The sequence below is a fragment of the Mauremys mutica genome, chromosome 4, assembly GCF_020497125.1.
Source record: "Mauremys mutica isolate MM-2020 ecotype Southern chromosome 4, ASM2049712v1, whole genome shotgun sequence".
Lineage (NCBI taxonomy): Eukaryota > Metazoa > Chordata > Testudines > Geoemydidae > Mauremys > Mauremys mutica.
The window spans coordinates 71,851,354-71,871,488 of NC_059075.1; the positions used below are offsets into that span (position 1 = coordinate 71,851,354).

Genomic DNA, 20,135 nt, shown 5'->3' on the forward strand with positions numbered 1-20,135 from the left:
CAACACTTAACAGCACAAATATGATCAATTAAAAAAAATCCACTAACCAACCTCTCTCTAAAATGGACCCTTCTATGCTGTCTCAGGATCTCCCTTAATTTTATAGAAATAGGAAGCACCAAGATACAGACCCTTTGTACAAGAGCTAGAACAAAAGAGAAGGTTGTGTTTCACTGTAGCTCTAAGGCTGCATAATCCTGCGATCCCAGTTTCTATTGTCTTCACTCAAATTTTCCACTAACACTCTTCCACAGAACCTCCATTTGGAGGAACAGTCTGAACCACATCCCATATGGCATTATGTCAGTGAACTGCAGAACAGAAGAGTGGTCTCAGATACCAGAGTGATGGGCATCATATGAGAACTTAAAAATATACCCTCTAAAAGTGCTAGAAGGCAAGACAGTTTACTCACCATTGGCGTCTTGTACTTGTGGCTCACCACTTCTTTAGTTTCAGGAACTAAAACCGGACGGGTAAGAGACAAAACAAAAAGTTCAAAAAACGAGAGGAAAAAGTAAAGAAATAGCACAATGTTCCCAAAGGAAAGGGGGAGGGGTGCACACAGACAGCAGGTGCAGGAACAAGGCACCTCACTACTCCTCACTTTTAGATACTATTCTTTCCCTACATTTATACTATCGTGATCTTTTGACTAGACCAGTAATGACACATTATGTAACTCAAGATGGCATAAAACATTTCTTTGGCTCCTTGATTGAGGAAAAAGAATAGTAGTTGTTTGATGTATCTCAGACTCATCATTGGCTTTGCTGGTGCTATTAATTCCTGTTAGCAGAACACATGGTAAAATCTGTTTATCGGCACAACCATATAGTGTAAACCAACATCTCTTTTAAAGCCACTTTGCTACTTTAAATGCTCGCTCCCCAGTGTACCCTCTAGAAAACTGAATTTTCCCTGTGCTACGTGGTCGTTTGTATAAGAATGACTGGATACTTCTGCCCAGGATTCAGTTAAATCCGTAAAAGAATGGGGATTAGACTGTGGAGAAAACAATCTTCTAGAATGGAAGACTATTTCTCCTCCAGGCCAGCTGTATCTTGGACACTGTTCATTGAACTTATTTCATTAAGTCTAACACCTGTACTCTGGAGTTTACCTGGAGACCTCAAGACTCAAAACTACCAAGATACAAGATTTCAGTTACACATGGCCCTCAAAATATCAGGCTTGATTTGACTTCTAGGTGTATTAAAGGAAACACCAGCAAGAGTTGCTGTAGATGACACAGATGCAATCTGTTACCAGGAAAGCTCAGCCTTTGCTCCCTTGAACTGTCCCTAACAAATAAAGGAGGAGGAATGTAGCACAGAATAGCAAAGGAAAATTTTACCCTCTGCTCTCATTACCCCAAAGTGCCCCATGCTGAAAGCTGCAACCCTCCCATTAGTGTGTTCCACCTGCACTGTGCTTCTGTCCCACTCTTCTGAGTCTGTGTGAATGATGCTGTGCACAAATCTCATGGAAAGACAATATAGGGAACAAACAGAGCACAAGGAGTATAATGATGCACTACGAACATAAAAAAGGCAAATTTAGATCTTTAAAACTAAAGGAACAACAAGACAATTTTATTTTGAATCCTTTCCTTTCAAAGTGGCTGAAACCTGCCTTGGAATTTCTGTACGACAACAAAAATCTTAAAGGAAACATTATAAATTACTCAAAACCAGACCAAATAAGTACCAGTTTAATAGAGGAAGGTGGGGAAGGAGGAGTGAATATCTTATAAAGCATAGCACCTAGTGACAAAAAGACAGTAACAGGCAAAATATATAAACATGAGCTCAACATGAAGAGCTAGGGGGGGAAAATAGACACCAAAACCTAGCCATGCAGATGTCACCTGTGATTATGACATGACACAACAAAAGGTAATATGTAAAGAGGGCTCATACTCTAGTGAGTCAAAACTAGGCAGTGCAGACTGGTTCAAAGAGACGGGACTCTAATAAAAATCAATGCCTATGATTTGATCTTAATGTATCACAGTATCAACATCCCTGGAAAGACCCATGAAAAATGCAGCCTTTGTTTATAAAATAAATATTTGCCTTTGAAATTCTCCATTTTCTTGGACAGAGGCAGCTACATCAGAGGCTGAAAACTAAAGTGCACACCCAGGCTGCACTGCCCATGACACCAGTGGCTAGAGCTGGGAAGAGAATGCGGTGCACATCCAAGCTGCCTTACCCGTTGGCACCAGATGTTCCAAATTAACTCCATGTCACCAGGGGATAAAGGGGGAGTGAGGCGATGGACAGCCAAATGGGATAGGATTACACAGATGTACAAATCTTATTTCTCACTGGATAACACACAATTGTTCATATACTCTTCAAAAGCAGGAAGAGGAAGCTGGAAGGAGCTGGTGGCATGAGGGAAGGAGAGGAGGGAAGCTGTAATGTCCCTGATCCCCAAATACACAGCAGGGAGAGGACCTAGGGAAGAAACCACCTCCTTTCACACTCACTAAAGTCACCCTCTCATCAAATGAATGACTCCCTCGTAGCCCTCCAGTGGGAAAAATACTCCTGAGAGGGTAGGGTTAGAAAGGAGAAAAGAGAAAAGCTTTGGGTTTACACCCTCAGAGCTCAAAGTGCTAGCACTGTAGAGTATATAAATCATACTAATTTTTTTTTCTAACAATAAAATTGACTCAATACTGTTAAACTAAAAAGATGAAGGGGATAAATTACTGAGCACCATCCTGCAGCCTCTGGCCCTGTGAATGAGAATATATGGCACTAGCAGAGAACTATTTCAGGGGACATCACTTTACCTGCTGGAGAATGAAGGTTTTCATAGCAGCGGCGATGAAGGGGCCACGAGAAAGTAAAGCACAAATACAGAGCAGTAACTCAAATTCCAGAGGTAAGAGCCCTACACTTCTTCACTTCCTTTAAATCTTTGTTCCCATTTGTGGACAACAATCCGTGGCTCTCACTTGGGCCCTGGTCTGAAATCACATCTCCAACATCCACCTTGCCATGTTAACCTGGTGTTTTACAAATGGCCTTTAATTTCCTACTGTCTTGTGATATTCAACTTCTTCCACTCCCACTAAAAAGACCATGCTTGGAAACCACTAAAACCTCAAAAATAATTAAAGTTAACTAAATTTCCTGGTAATGAAATCAGGCTGACTGGACTAGAATTTCCAGGATCATTCCTCATGCCCTTCGTTAAAGCACAACCATGGCTACATCTCCAGTCCTCAAGCACAGAAGCTGATTTTAAGATTTAGAGTTTTGTTAGCAGCTCATTCACTTAATTTTTAAGTTCCTTCAGAACTCTTGGCTGAATATTACCATTTTATCCTAGTGATTTACTATCATTTCTCTTTTGAGCATAGAGTCTAATGGTTTCTCATCTTCATTATCTTTAAAAGTGTAGCTCTAGGGGAAATATCTTTCTGTTGATCTCTGTACAAGAAAGCAGGTTAGATTCTCTGCAGTATCTACTTCCTTTCATTTTCTCCTTGGTAATCTGGTGGACCACTAACTCCACTGCAGACTTCTTCTGACATATTTAAAGAATTGCCTGTTATTTGGACTATGAGTTTTTGACTATTTTATCTTACAACTCCATTTTAATTTCCTCCTTTCATTTTACAGGCCATAGATTATGTCCCTTTCTATTAGTTTAATTTGAACTAAAGGATAGCATTCTAACCTCTTGAGCCTTGCCTTTAAACCACAGCATATTTTCTTGCCTTTCTGCTTCCTACTTTGTTCAGGGGTAGGAATGCCTTCTGTGATTTATCAAGTTGCTTAAATAGCTTCTAGGCTGATTCCAAGGATTTAATTTCTTAATTTTTGTCTTCAGTTTCTTTCTAACTTGCTTCCTGATTTTTTACTTTAAAGCTGCCCTTCCTAAAGTTGAGTGTCACAATACTGACCTTCACTACAATCCTTCCCACAATGCACTTGAAATTGATTTATGGTATGGTCATTATTACTTAGTGGCTAAAACTATAGTTACTTTTTGAACCAACTTCTCTGTATTATTTTGTAGAAGCAGCAAAGAATCCTGTGGCACCTTATAGACTAACAGATGTTTTTGCAGCATGAGCTTTCGTGGGTGAATACCCACTTCTTCGGATGCAAGAATTCTTTTGCATCCGAAGAAGTGGGTATTCACCCAAGAAAGCTCATGCTGCAAAAACATCTGTTAGTCTATAAGGTGCCACAGGATTCTTTGCTGCTTCTACAGAACCAGACTAACACGGCTACCCCTCTGATACTATTATTTTGTATTAAGTCAAATGTTGCCTCTTCTTGTGCATGCTCCAGAAATAGCTATTTGAAGAAGCAACTGTGTCTCAGACTGTCCCTCCAATGATGGCCAACTGTGACATTTGACCAGCTAAATATCTGGGTAGTGGAAGTTCCCATTATGGTTTTAGCAGATTTTATTGGCTCTGATCTCTCAACTTTGTGCACTTATTATCACTACTATTTTGCAACCCTAAGTGTTTGCTAACAGCTATGCTATAATAAACTTATTGCCTATTTGGGGTAAATATGGTACATGAGGAATAGGCAACCACACAGCATGGAAATCTTCACCTTCAAGCCAGCACTTACCAGGAGTATCTGTAAACTATCCCAAACTTTTCCATATGTTGCATTCATTGTTCTGAGATTTGTGTGTGTGACAAGATAGTTTCAGAAAAGGTAAAAGGGGAAAATACTGTTCATGAAGTGATACACCAAGTCTCTTAGCCAGTGGCTCAATTGCCTTCCAGTCATTGTACTCTGATTCATGACATCCAATGGTATCATTTGAAGGACTTGGTATCATAACAGGAAGGAGGCAGTATAGAAATCAAGATCAGGACATGAAGCTTCCAGATCCCAGTATCAGTTACATTTCTTTGAATATTAGGAAAGAGGATCCATGAGTCAGTGCCCTTTAATCCAAAGCAGTGGAAAAGAACCAGAATGTCTGAAAACCAAGACACTATTTCTTTTAAATGATGGATTTAAGAAAAAATTAACACTGATCAAATACTGAAATCAATTTGTAAATTTAACCTTTTTAAAAGAAAAAAGTTTCACATTTCTGTGAATATCTAAAATGTGCAGCCACAGATGAATCCTTGAGAGGACCATTTCAGAGGGTGTGAAAGGTTCCGATGTTTTATAAACCTTCAAAATCTTAAAAGACCCCTATTTTTTTCAGACTGTGGTTCAGAATATTATGAATCACATGGATATTGGGAAACTCCTGAATATTGCCCAGTCTGGGTTTAAGAGGATTATATTTAACTGCAATCACTGGCCAAATAGCACTAGTTCTCCAGTTCCTCTACCATCATCTCTCTCCTCCACCACAATTCTCACACTGAAAATAAAACCACTGACTAAACTGCAGTCCAGAAACAACATCTTTTTCCAGAATAAAATAAAAATAAAACTTGCCTGGAGCAGCAAAGGGGAAATTTCACTGTGAGCAACAATCTGTGTCTCAGACTATTATATGACACATTTGATCATGACTTCTGCGGAGAGGAGACTTCTGAAAAAATAATTTCTAAGCACCTCCCACTTCATTGACTCATTACTGTTATCCATGCTGCACAAAGTGATTTCAATGGCATACTGACAACGTGCATCTACGCTACAAGCCATGATTATGAAAATCTACAAGTTTACTCCGATAGTGTCAAGATACCCATCCTCCTAGTCAGTCAGACAGACAGTTTCTCAGATGCAATCTATATTTCTCCCTCTCTTTGAAGCTGCCTACCATCTAATGAAGTGGCTGTCAACCTTTCCAGACTACTTTCAGGAGTCTGGTTGGTCTTGTGTACCCCCAAGGTACACCTCACTTATAATCTACTTGCATACAAAATCAGACATAAAAATACAAGTGTCACAGCACACTAGTACTGAAAAATTGCTTACTTTCTAATTTTTACCATATAATTATAAAATAAATCAACTGGAATACAAATACTGTACTTACATTTCAGTGTATAGTATATAGAGCAGTATAAACAAGTCATTGTCTGTATGAAATTTTACTTTGTACTGACTTCACTGGTGCTTTTTATGTAGCCTGCTGTAAAACTAGGCAAATACCTAGATGAGTTGATGTACCCCCTGGAGGACCTCTGCATACCCCCAGGGGCACGCATACCACTGGTTAAGAACCACTGATCTAATGAACACAACTCTGAGACTGAGGACTGGAAATTTGAGTTACTGCCATGTGAGTACAGACCTAATATCAAAATAATGTAATTACCAAATTCCTCCAGGACAAAGACTCCTCGCACAGTATTGCACTTTTTAATGTGATTCAGCTCTATGAAAACCTACAACAAAACAGGGAGGGAAAATAACACAAGATTAGTCAATGAGGGACAACCTTTTATTCAAAAACAAACAAAAAGAAACACCATCACTGCTGCTATGACTTGAAACATTGTAGCACATACTACTAATTCATTTACAGTTCAATACATAAATACAGGGAGATTAAAAAAGATAAATTTGCCACAATGCTAGAAATCAACAAACAACTTAAAATGCTAAGAAGCGAAGACAGCAGAAGATGGAGTACCTTCCGCTCCTTGCAGGAGGAGAAAGCATGGAAGAGAAACGAAGGAGTTAGTAACTCTGACATATCCAACATTGCTACCCCTTCAGGCACTCAATTGAATTATAGCAAAGAGAAAACCAACACACCTTAAATGCAACAAAAAGGGGGACAAGAAATGGCTGGCTCCCAAATTTGGCATACGATTTATGGCCCAGGTCCATCCCACTTTGGTTTCTGCCCCTCCATGCATCCTCCTCCAGCATAGAGGGCAGGCAAGGGGCAATGTGCTTCCCACCCTCATGCTGCTTCTCTTAGACCATCCACCAGACAGCACTGCAATTGAGTTTTAGCAACAGAACTGTTTGTAGATTTTACATGGTATGTGCACTCAGTGTTGAAATTGATCCAGATGATGACTTTGGGCAGCACTGATTTCATCTTTAAAAAAACATGCATGAAGATGCCGATATTTGTGTTGTGTTTGTTCATTTCATACAGTATGCCACAGAGCCACTATGAGTTGGATACCCACTGGGGAAAAACAGAACTGGTTTGGACTGATCTTTGCTTTAAAAAATAAGCATCCAAAAAAGGAAAATGAGCCTGGTCACAGATCACACTAATCACTTTTTTCCATGTTCTAGGACACAGATGCCAGCTTTGTGCAAATCAGCAAATTCTCTGAGTGCAATGAGTTCATTTAATGCCCTATACAATTAAACAATCTCTTCTGATGTGCATCCACATCCTGGAAAAGCATAAATGCAGTTAGTCCTTTCAGGGCAAGACACAACTTGTGGGTTTGAGCAGAAGATACAGGAAGGTGATCAGGAATCAGCTGTATGCTCAGGTCCTAGAACATTTGTTTCTTCAAGCAGGAAACATACATATGAAGAGTAAGATTGCTCCAGTATCCTGAATAAGTCTCCTGCCAACACCTTACAGATATTCTTGAAAGACCGCATAGCAACGAACTGCAGTGATCTTTTCAGTTGCTATGTACTTACAAAGCTGCAAGCTCTGGTGAAGATTTAGAGATAAATTTCCTGGAGATATTGCATCTACTAGGAAAACAGAAAATGCAGAAAGGTATCTGGGCACTTCTTTTCACTACACCACCAGTAATACACTACTTTCATTTAATCCCCAAATGGTTAACTGCCCAAGAAAGGCAAGGGGAGGCCACTAGACAGGACCCAAGATCATGCCAGTTAAAAGGTCTCTTTTAGAAACAGTCTTACCTATGTCTGCCTTCTGTAAATGGATCAATTCTGAGGGTAATCAAAGTAAATTGATTTTCAAGTACAGATGACATTTCCAATAATAGAGAGGCTCTAACTCATGATTCCAGGTTATTTATTCCTCAGTACCAGAAACTACGTGAGATTTTTGTGTCAGCAAACCTGCAACTTGCCTCCTTCTCACAACCAAGTATCCAGGGAATAGAAAATTAATCCCACCACTTTGTTTACCTGTGCTCTTTTGCAGTTTAGTTTGTCAAACATTTTATCACTCTCTATTTTTCTCTTTTCAGAGGGATACAGGGAAGAGGAAATAAGGGCATTGTAACGGGATAATTCTCCATTTTTTATCCACTTAGATTATTTCCATTGATTGCAGTAGTGTCTGCTGTTAAGGTTCATATTATACAGCTCGAGCTTTTTTATTCTGGATGTCAATGGAAAAGTTTAAACAGATCAGATACAATATCAATTATCTAGTAGCCCAAAAATGGTTAAGTGCAAGGCTATACAAAAGGCATGCAACTGCCCTAGAGGCATCTGGCTCATTTGAACAAAAACTAAACGGTGATGTATTTCCCCAAGTGGTGGAATTTATGGGAGTTTCCCATTTTTAGGAAAGTGAAATGTTTGAAAATAAAACAAGAATTAATAACATAACAATTAATAGACTATTTGTAACCTCTCATGGTGATAATCTTCCCCTATTCTCAAAGGTCATCCATTATAAGAAAACAGGTTTACACAAAAGGTTAATAGGCATTTTTTCTATGTTTCATAGTTCCATTTTGTGTCTTGAGGGGTGCAGATGCTCTCCCCTCAGTTTGAAAGCAAGTGAGTGTGTAAAGGAACAAGGCTTATATGGTAAACAGTAGAGGGAAGATTTAATTAGAGGAAAAGGTAACACACTGCACAAGGGACTGACTGACAGCAGCTTTTCTCTCTCTCTCACACACACACACTCCACCCTCCGCTAAAAAATGGTTCTACTATCCAGCACAGGACACCTCTAATGACAAATGCAAAACAAACATGAACACAAAGCAAAAAAACAAAAACAAGGACTAAAGAAAGCAAATGAAACAACATCCAGATAAAGGGGAAAAAATGATAAAACAATTAAATTTGTGTTTCCTCTACACCCACAGATAGATTGCTATTTGGAAAGGGCGGGGGGAGAGAAAATCAGTAATTTATTCTCATCATCTTCAATGTGAGAGAGTGTCATCCTCTTACTCTATTTTCTTGTCTGGATCTGCAGACTCTCCCACATTTTTAAAATACAAAAATTAAACATGATGAAGAAAGTTACCTGAAGTACCTGCAAATGTACCTAGCTTAATCTTACAGACACAGTGCTAAATCATTGTGCCATCAGAATGTCAGAGTTCACTACATGATATGTTATGGAAGCGAAGATTACCGCCTACTATTTTTTGTTGTTTCTGTTTTAGTACCTTGAGTACCAGTTATCTTGTGCACCTACAGAATTCTGGCAGCCAGAAACAAAAGTTAATACCCTCCTCTACAACTACTTCTCCTTTTAAAAAAAATGTATTATAGATGTCCACACTTTGAGAATTTCTCATTTCAATATTTACAGAATATGGGCCATATTCCCCTTTGTCATCCTACCCTTTCCCCTTAGTGGTGCAGTGAAGAGGAAACACATTGATGCAGAAGTGCTGCAAAAAGCTTCATGCTGACATACTCTAGTGGAAGATTCGCTCCTACCTGACTATGCATAAACTTCAGGTTAATTCCTTCCAGCGTGACTTGCAGAAGCCCTCCTTCACCAGTTTTCATATCCTGCACTGGGAACTCACCACCCAATTCAGGTCCTGCAATATAACAACAAACAAAGAGAAGAAGGACAGGAAAGAATCAAATAGAGTGAGCTGCACAATACTTTCCATTTATTGAGTGATTAAAGCAAGAACTCCATGTAATGTACACTGCAACATTTTATTACATGAACAGTATTGAGTACTTGATTAAAGACTAGCAGTGAGTGCTCTAAACACCATCACGTATTTAATTGCTAGTGTCTGTAAAGCTCTGTAATGTGTGAGGGAAATTAAAAGACTAGCTCAGAGTCTGTACTTGTCATGGATACAGGGTAAGAGGGCTTTTTGTTTATTTATTTTTTAAGAAGTTAGCTCTCTTTTCTGTACAATACAACACAGTGGTTAACACCTTACACAGCATTAACCTTCCGCAGAAGCAGAGCAAATACTAATTCACCTAGAGCTTTGAATTTCCTGCAATTTCAAATGAACATAAAAGTGTCCTAATGGGGTGAAAATAAAATGGAAATATTCTTAATGCCACAAAGAAAGAAGGGCTTCCTGAATCCCTCATGTCCTTCTGTGGTGCTTTCTGAGGGCATCCAGAACTGTAAGCCACCCTGTTATCCCTCTGCCTTAGCAAAAGAGGGATTTGTTGATGCTACCCTGTTTGACTGCCACCCCAGTCTGGTAGTCAGCCAAACAAACTTAGGATTCCAACAGCCCTTACTGTGCCTTGCAGGTAATGCTCGGTGCCCAGAGTTCCCGTACCCCCAGAGGATTATTCCTCTGTAGTATCCAGCCTGCCACTGGACTCTCACAGGAATTACCAAATTAGTTGTCTCCAAAAAGATAGAATACACACCTGCCTGTTGCCCTTCTCTGTACCTTTTCTATTTTTCATATAACTTTTCTGAGATGGGGCAACTAGACCTACATACAGTATTCGAGGTGTGGGCACAACATGGATTTATATAGTGGCATGATGATATTTTCTGTCTTATTAGCTATCCCTTTCCTAATGATTCCTAACATTGTTCGCTTTTTAAACTGCTACTGCATACTGAGCGGATGTTTTCAGAGAACTATCCATAATGACGCCAAGATTTCTTTCTTGAGTGGTAACAGCTAATTTAGATTCCATCATTTTATATGTATAGTTTGGATGATGTTTTCCAACATGTATTATTTTGCATTTATCAACAGTGAATTTCATTGGCCATTTTGTTGCCCAGTCACCCAGTTTTGTGAGATCCCTTTGTAATTCCTCATAGTCTGCTTTGGACTTATCTATCTCAAGTAATTTTGCATCATCTTCAAACATTGCCACCTCACTGTTTGCCCCTTTTTCCAGATCATTAATGAATATGTTGAACAGCAATGGTCCCAGTACAGATCCCCGTGGGACACCACTATTTACAGACGCTCCCCGGGTTACACAAACCCAACTTACGCAAATCCAGACTTACAAAAAAAAGCTTATGGAACTTTTTCCGTGCACGCGTAATTGGCGAGTATACGTTCCCAATTTAGGCAAAATTCGACTTACGCAAGGTGTTCCGGAACGGAACGCTTGCGTAAGTCGGGGAGCATCTGTACCTCTCTCCATTCTGAAAACTGACCATTTATTCCTACCATTTGTTTCCTGTCTTTTAACCAGTTACTGATCCATGAGAGGCCTTTCCCTCTTATCCCATGACTGCTTACTTTTCTTAAGGTCCTTCACCAAACGTTTTTGTCAAAGGCTTTCTGAAAATTCAAGTAAGCTATATCCAGTGGATCACCCTTGTCCATGTTTGTTCAGGGGCGGCTCTAGGGATTTTGCCACCCCAAGCACGGCAGGCAGGCTGCCTCCGGCGGTTTGTCTGCGGAGGGTCCGCTGGTCCCGCGGCTTCGGCGTACCTCCCACAGGCACACCTGCAGGAGGTCCACCGAAGCCACGGGACCAGCAGAGCCTCCGCAGGCATACCTGCGGGAGGTCCACCGAAGCCGCGGGACCAGCGGACCCTCCGCAGGCATGCCTGCGGGAGGTCCTCCGAAGCTGCGGGACCAGCGGACCCTCCGCAGGCATGCCTGCGGGAGGTCCTCCGAAGCCGCGGGACCAGCGGACCCTCTGCAGGCAAGCCACCGGAGGCAGCCCGCCTGCTGCCCTTGCAGCGCCGGCAGACCGCCCCCCCGCGGCTTGCCGCCCCAAGCATGTGCTTGGCGTGCTGGGGCCTGGAGCCGCCCCTGTGTTTGTTGACCCCCTCAAAGAATTCTAATAGATTGGTGAGGCATGATTATTCTTTACAAAAGCTGTGTCTACTCTTCCCCAACAAATCATGTTCATCTGTGCATCCGATAATTCTGTTCTTTACTATAGTGTAAATCAGTTTGCCTGGTACTGAAGTTAGGCTTACTGGCCTCTAATTGCCAGGATTGCCTCTGGAGCCTTTTTTTTACCAAAAAGAATTTGTATTAAAAACAAGAATAAGTTTATTAATAAAGAATGGAGATTTAAGAGATACTAAGCAGAGACAAAAGAAACAGAAAATGGTTACAAATAAAACTTAAGTATTTGGTTTTATTCACTTTCTAGTGGCTAAAACTGAACAGGCTACAATTCTTGTCTAAAGCAGTATTCTCACTGTGATGGAGGCTCTGTATGTCAAGCCAGGTCATGCCCATTGACCCAGTGTGGGATTGGTACACCCCACTACCAAGTTGTCAGGATTCTCTGTTAATCAGGTAATTGTAGCAAAGTGGGCTCTGGTTCCCTGCCAGGACGGCATAAACGAAGAGTTGGTAGCCTCTAAGCCTCCAGGTTGGGACTGACAACCACAACTGGGGTCCTGGCCCTCTTGGCAAAGCAGAACAGCAATCAGTGTGTAGCTCCTGGGCGGGGCAGAACAAACAGTCTAAAGCCCCAAAGCCCCATGGCTGGAACCGAGAGCAGACAGCAGCCGTGCCTGGTGGCCCGTGGAATGTGGCCGGGGAACCCAGCCACACCCGCTCCACTGGGTTCTGACCCAGGGCCCTATGAAGTCAGGGACTCCCGTTAAGGGTTTAGGCATCAACTTCTACTACTTCCCCTGGGTCACTTCCTACCACAAATTGCATCCCTGGCATCTCCTCAGCGGGTGGTGGCTTGGCATCCCCATTCGCCTCTGCCACCAGCGAGTCATCCGCAGCGTTGTCCAAGTCCATGGGATCTACTGCCTGGAATGTCACCAGCCCCTCTGCAGGAGCCTGCAGTACATGTTCTCCTTCCTCCTCAGCCAGCCTGACTGGGCTGGGCTGTCTCCTTTTATCTGGCTCTTCCACCTGAGGCATGCATAGCAGGGGAAAGGGGGCATGGCCTCTTGGGCGCACAGTGATTGGTCCATCCCTGTTGGCCCAGTGTGGGGTTGGTACACTCCATCACACTCACCTACAGCCACTTCTTAGCATCACCAATCCATATGGTGGGGGATCCACCATACACAAATGCAAAGAACATCAACCTCTTTGTTCCCTCAGTGATAACCAAAATGTCTTTTTGCTTCTCCTTATATTCCCCAGAGTTTATTGTCTTTGTCACCAGAGTCAGGATGGACCTCTGGGGTTCAGACTTCAGTATCTTCCCATGTTGATTTCACTTCCTCGTTAACCTGCTCCTCCTGTTTAGCTCAGATGCAAATGAACTGTCGATTGTCTCTACCATCACCATGCTCAATTTACATTAGAGACAGGGAGATAACTGTCCTCCCTCTTGTCTTGAAAAAAACCTGTTTCTCTCTGATTACAGACTTCAAAGCACAGTATCAAAAGTGTGTGTAATTCCTCACACAGTGTTAATACACACATTTCACAGTGATATTAATGACCAGTATGTCACTGGCTTTCAACTGATATCTTACAAAATATTCTTTACAGATAAATATTGTGACTGAAATGTGTTAGATGTCATAAGTTTGTCAGGCTTAATAGAAGTTGCTGTTATATGATATTGAACTCTTTGCAAGTGGGCACTGAGGGGCTCGTAGGGTCACACTTTCTCTATGTTTTCAACAAGGTGTTTCATGTAAAACATGTGGGCAATATTTGACCCTACAACTGGAACTTGGGACTTGTCTCCATGGGGCTTTTTTCCAGTTATACCAGTATAATTATACTGGCAGAGTTAAACAGCTATAGTTATATTGGTATAATTCCCCTGTGTGGATACACTTATTCCATAGTAAGAGTGGCTTTTTTTTGGGGGGGCTTACTTTAAACACTTCCAAAGTGACATAAGTTAAACTAAAAAAAAGGCCTTCTTCTAACTGGAATAAGAGTGTCCACATGGGTAGTTATACCAGTCTAACTAGATTGGTTTAAATTCACACCCTACCTCCCTTTCACTGGTATAACTTCCGCATGTTGACAAGACCACAACTGATGATCATACACGAGCCAGAGCAGACTCCAGCTCCAGCTCCCAAAGCTGGATTACTCTGCAGTACTACTAATTATTTTTATCATCCAAGTAAGCAGTTAACACTGAGCACACACACGAAACTAGTATGTTGAGTAAGAACAATAATCACATTTCTGGCCATATACACTTTAAAAGGGGTTTGCTAGTTTGCCAGCTGCAACAGTGGCAGGATCTTCCCTTTTCCCATTCTGTTAGTACTTGTCCACACAAGAATGTTTTACCAGTTGTACAGGTATCGTTATATTGGTTTAAATCCCCATGTGGACACACTTATTCCAGCATAAAATAGTGAGGTTTTTTGGTTTACTTTAATTCCTTGTAAAGTGACATAATCTAAACAGAAAAAGCCCCTCTTATATGAGACTAAGAATGTCTAAACAATGGGTTATACTGTTAAACTCCACTGATTTAAATTCAGACCTTAGGTTACACTGGTACACCTCTACCCCGATATAACGCGACCCGTTATAACACAAATTCGGATATAACACGGTAAAGCAGCGCTCCAGGGGGGACAGGGCTGCGAGCTCCGGCAGATCAAAGCAAGTTCAATATAACACCTATAACGCGGTAAGATTTTTCAGCTCCCGAGGACAGCGTTATATCGGGGTAGAGGTGTATCACTTTCCCATGCACACAAGCCCTAAGTGTTAGAACTCTGCAGGGAGCTACAGGGTTAATAACTGCTGATTCACTGGGACAAGTGGGGTTCATTAGACTTCACCCTGAATATAATGGAGGTGGGAGTAACCCTTTCAGAGAGCCAGCGCATGGAACAGATAGGTCCTGATGGAAGGAAAGGTAGCACCAGCCAAATCTAAGGAGAGAGCTAGAGTGAGGTTTCATGTCACGTAGTATTATTATGGAATTATCATTGTATTGGTAAATCAGACCCCCTGAAGGGGTGACTGATTTTAGAAATTTATGATTTTTGGTGAGGACTACACCAGCCAATAAATCATCATCATCATCATCATCTCCTCCTCCTCCTCCACCACAACCTGCCATACATGCATAGGTAGAGGAGGAAACAGAACTTTGAGATCACTGAATAAAAAGCACTACATTCACACAAACCATCATTAAAGAGGCTGGAGAGACAAGGTGGGTGAGGTAAAATCTTCTGCTGGTCCAAAAAAAATAAAATAAAAAATATTACCTCACCCACCTTGTCCTTCTAATGTCCTAGGACCGACATGGCTACAACTACACTGCATTAAAGAGGTTGGTTGATCATACAGTACCTGTGAAATCCTGTCCACCCCTGCCTGGAGGCCACAGCTCTTACCTGGTTTAATACTTTGCTGTCTTGCTGCTGCTCGCTCCATACTGTCTTTTACACAATAGTACAATTCCCGACACTGTAAGAGAAGAGTTAGATAACGTGTTTTCACAGCATGCACTAGCAATACCGCATCACTGAGAGCAAAGAGCAGCTCAACAGCATTGATTGTGGGATTTAGTGTGTGGATGATGGGTGGTGGTGGTGGCCCATGATATACAGGAGATCAGATGATCTGATGGTTCCTTCTGGCCTTAAAGCCTATGACTAATTCTCTACAAAAAGGTCAAGTCCTTTCCTCTCGTATGATCATTTCCATGAGGAAGTCCTAGGAGTCCAAAGGATCATTTGGTAATAAATATCCAACAGTTTGTGACATTTGATTACAGACTGCATCCCAATAGTTTCTAATGACTGGACATGTCCTCCATAATCTCCTGTCTACCCACAATTTCTGCAACATTTATCCCCATTTTTCCCTCTCTCTCAACTCTGAGTTACCACTGAAACAATATCTAAAGAAATTTTCTTTTGTTCTGCTACAAGCAGATTGCTGGTCCACTTGTCCAGATCAAATACCATTCCTCTGGGGTAATTTGTCTAGCCAGGTCCACAGAATCCACCATTTACTCTAGTTTAAACCAGCAAGTGACCCGTGCTCCATGCTGCAGAGGAAGGCAAAGCCCCACCCAGGTCTCTGCCAATCTGATCTGAGGGAAAATTCCTTCCTGAGCATATGGGCGAGACCCACCAGCCAGACACCCGGGAAAGAATTCTCTGTAGTAACTCAGAGCCCTCCTCATCTAGTGTCCTATCTCCAGTCACTGGAGATATTTGCTAATAGTAATCATGGATGGGCCATGTATCGCAGTGTTGTAGGCAACCTAATCATATGTTCCCCTCCATAAACTTATCAAATTCAGCCTTGAAACAAGTTAGGTCTTTTGCCCCCACTACTCCCCTGGGAATGCGGTTCCAGAACTAGAAACCTTCATCTAATTTCAAACCTAAACTTATTGATGGCCAGTTTATATCTATTTGTTCTTGTGCCAACACTGACACTTAACTTAAATAACTCATCTTCCCCCCAGCGTTTATCCCTCTGATGTATTTATAGAAAGCAACCATATCTCCCTCAGCCTTCATTTTGTTAGGCTAAACAAGCCAAGCTCCTTAAAGTCTCCTCTCATAAGGTAGGTTCTCCATTCCTCTGATCCTCCTAATAGCCATTCTCTGCATCCGTTCCAGAATTGCACACAGTATTTCAGATGAGGTCTGACCAGTGCCTTGTATAACACTTCCTCTAACTCTATTGGAAATTCCTTGCCTGATGCATCCTAGGATTGCATTAGCCTTTTTCAGAGGTGTATCACATTGGCATCTCATAGTCATTCTGTAATCGACCAATACACCCAGGTCTTTCTCCTCCGCTGTCATTACCAACTGATACATTCCCAGCTTATAGCAAAAATTCTTGCCAGTAGTCTCTAAAGGCACTTTGCACTATTAAACTTCATCCCATTTCTATTGCTCCATTGTTCAATGTCATCCAAATCTTATGAGATATTCTGGTCCTACTCTGTATTGGCAATACCTCCCAACTTTATGTTGTCTGCAGATTTTATTAGTACACTTCTACTTTTTGTGCCAAGGTCATTAGTGTTCAATAAGATTGGTCCCAAGACCGATCCTTGAGGAACTCCACTAGTAACCTCTCTCTAGCCCAGCATGACCCGCTGAAGTCTCCCCTTTAACCAGTTCCTTACCCACTGTTTAATTCTTTTATTAATCCCCATCTTCTCCAATTTAACTAATAATTTGCCATGTGGAACTGTATCAAATGGTTTACTGAAATCCAGGTAGCTTAGATCTACTGCATTTCCTTTGTTGAGAAAATTAGTTATCTTCTCAAAGAAAAAGATCAGATTGATAGATTCATTAAAAATCCTTACTACTGAGCTTGCAATTTCATGTGCCAATTTCTTTAATATTCTTGGATGGAGTTTATCTGGGCCCCCTGATTTGGTCCATTAAGCAGTTTGAGTTTGGTTTCCATCTCGGATGTGGTAATTTCTTCTTCCATATCCTTGTTCCTATTAGCCACAGCCCCTAAGATTTTCATTACTCTTATTAAAAATGGAGACAAAGTATTTGTTTAGGTTTTGGACCATGCCCAGATAATCTTTAATCACTACATCATTCTCTGTGTTTCACGGTCCCACTTCTTCTTTCCTTGTGTTCTTCTTATTTATATGGATAAAGAACTTTTACTATTAGTTTTAATTTCCTTTGCAAGGTCTCACTCTGCTTGACTTTTGACAGTTCTCACTTTTCCCCTACACTTTCTGATCACCAAGCAGTAGCCTTCCTTGTTGATCAGTCTGTTCTTCCATTCTTTGTAAGCTTTCTCCTTTCTCTTAATAACCTGTTTGAAATGCTTGTTCATCCAGTTTGGCCTGCAACCATTCACTATGAATATTTTGCATTTGCTTGGGATGCAGGCTTCTGACAGTTTCCGCAACTTTGATTTAAAGTAATTCCAAGCCTCTTCCACATTCAGATTATTGAGTTCTTCAGTCCAGTCTACTTCCCTAATTCCTTTAATTTTTTTAAAGTTTGCCCTTTTGAAATTAAGGTCCCTAGTTGCACACCTATTTTTGTTTATGCTTCCATTTAGTTTACACTGAATTAGCTCATGATCGCTTGAGCCAAGGTGGTCCTCTACAACCAGTTCCTCTATGGGGTTCTTGCTATTTATCAATCCAAATCTAAAATGGCATCACCTCTTATTGGTTCAGTGACTATTTGGTGAAGAAATCTGTTGGCTATCATAACCAGGAATATTCTTGCCCTTACCATTATTAGTAGCACTTGTCTTCCAATATCTCTAGGAAATTAAAGTCTACTATAATCACACAACTCCCTGTAACATTGATTTCATTAAAAATATTAAAGAGGTCTTTATCCATAATCAGATCAGATCCTGGAGGTCTACAGCAGACCCCAAGCACAATCCCAGTGGAGCCTTTATTACCTTTCCTCCCCAAAGTGATTTTGATCCAAACAGATGCCATGTTATTCATTCCATCACATTCTATTTCTTCAGTTAACCCCTTCATTAATATATACTGCTACTCCACTACCTTTCCCTTTATTTCTGTTTTCCTGAAAAGCACATACCCTTCAATACCTATATTCTACTCGTGACTACTATTTCACCATTTATCTGTTATCCCTATATCATCTGGTTTCACTTCCTGCACCAGTAGTTCTAGTTCCTTCATTTTACCACCAGGCTCCTTGCATTGGTGTACAGACATATTAGTTGTTTCTGCTTGGCTTTACCCAGATTCTTCACCTGATTAGGTAGAGTCATTTACTGCCGGTATCACCTACCTTTCTGTTTAAAATAGTGCCAGTACCACTGATATTATGTCCATTCTCCTTCCCCTTGTTGTTCCTTTCTCCATTGCTGTATCCTCTTTTACTTGTTTTTCTTCCTGCCCCATGTTAGAATCAGAATGGCGATTACCTGAGCAGCACCCAACCATCTCCCTTGACTTCCTAGTTTAAAGCTCTTTTAATCAGTTATGCCAGCCACCATCCCAGAAGTCTATTTCCCTCCTACTCAGGTGGAGTCTATCCCAAATATCCTCGGAGCATTATTGCCTCCCAGGGTTGCCAAAGTCTTCCTTGTAGCCATTTGTCAATCTTCATAATTTTATCTCGTCTTTGCACTTCTCCTTTAGGGACAGGAAGAATCCCACTGAAGATCACTTGATCACATTTCTTTAATGTCTTCCCCAGCTTGGTGAATCTTTCTTGATACATCCCAGTGAGAATCTAACAGCAGCATTTGTTCCCACGCAAAAGAAAGTCAGTGGATTCTTTCCTTCTCCCATTAGGATCCCCTTCATCCTCAGGCCCACATGCTAGATCTTAGCTCCCAGCAGACAGCTAATCTCTGGATTAGCTCTGGTGACAGGCCTGTGTGTTCTTCTTAGTACATCGCCCCCAACCACGCAGACCTGCCTCTTCTTGGTGTTGGTGCAAGTCTCCAGCCTTACCTCTTCTGTTCTTTCTGGCTACAAGTCTTCTGTTCTCACTTGCAATTTTCTGCAAGTCATCCTCTATCCTTCTGGGGCTCCAAACTAGGGCTACGTCCATTATCTCTTCCCTTCTTCTAGCTGTTCTTTTCTTCCTTGCTCTCCCATCTTCTGTTACTGCCAGACTCTCCCCATAATTTTCCAACTCAGCAAACTTGTTCCTCAGTTTTATTTCTCCATCACTAGCTGATCTGTTCTTCTGCTTTGTTCTCAGTCACATGCTTCCACATCTACTTCCCTCATCCAGCAGTCTACCCTCACAGTTCTCTGGTCCAGCTTGCATCTGTAAATCTTGAGGTTTTCCTTCAGCCTCCTCTCTTCTTCCCTCCATTATCTGCTCAACTCCTCTTTGAAACTCAGCCATAGTTTCTAGCTGCATCTCCAAACCTCAGATCTTTTCTTCCATCAGATCTATTAGGCACAACTTCATACAAACAAAGCACCTTTCAGGTACTCTCTCCAAACTAATGTACACCCCACAGCTTCCACAACCAGTCATCTTGTCTTTCCCATTCTTTGGATCATTACCACTGCTGCCTCAGTAGCCATCATAGCCTTCCCGCCAAAGCTCTTGTCAAAAAGGGGGAAAAAAACAACCCAAAAAATTCAACACATATACTCTTCCCCAAACTCCCCTGTTTTCTGGCTCCTGTGCCAAAGCTCCTGTGCCAAGGTCTTTTCTATCTTTAGGGAGAACCGCCACAG

At 41.4% G+C, this 20,135-nt stretch overlaps 1 protein-coding gene and 1 long non-coding RNA gene across 38 annotated transcripts in view; one reads left to right on the forward strand and one right to left on the reverse strand.

Moving 5' to 3' along the window:
* LOC123370060 overlaps positions 1-10,012 on the forward strand; it is a 32,226-nt gene extending 22,214 nt beyond the window's left edge. For all 3 annotated transcript variants that reach the window (XR_006579261.1, XR_006579260.1, XR_006579262.1), the window contains one exon: positions 9,421-10,012. This is a non-coding gene — a long non-coding RNA (uncharacterized LOC123370060). The remainder of the gene's footprint in view (positions 1-9,420) is intronic.
* Positions 1-20,135, reverse strand: part of MADD (MAP kinase activating death domain) — a 119,360-nt gene that overhangs the window by 2,933 nt on the left and 96,292 nt on the right. For 20 of the 35 annotated variants that reach the window (XM_045016263.1, XM_045016258.1, XM_045016259.1 and 17 more), the window contains 5 exons: positions 15,331-15,403; positions 9,552-9,658; positions 6,598-6,606; positions 6,280-6,349; positions 416-462 (listed from right to left, as the gene is read on the reverse strand). In XM_045016263.1, the coding sequence (XP_044872198.1) occupies positions 416-462; positions 6,280-6,349; positions 6,598-6,606; positions 9,552-9,658; positions 15,331-15,403 (306 nt within the window). The remainder of the gene's footprint in view (positions 1-415; positions 463-6,279; positions 6,350-6,597; positions 6,607-9,551; positions 9,659-15,330; positions 15,404-20,135) is intronic. The other 15 variants (XM_045016267.1, XM_045016260.1, XM_045016255.1 and 12 more) reach the window with 2 other exon arrangements.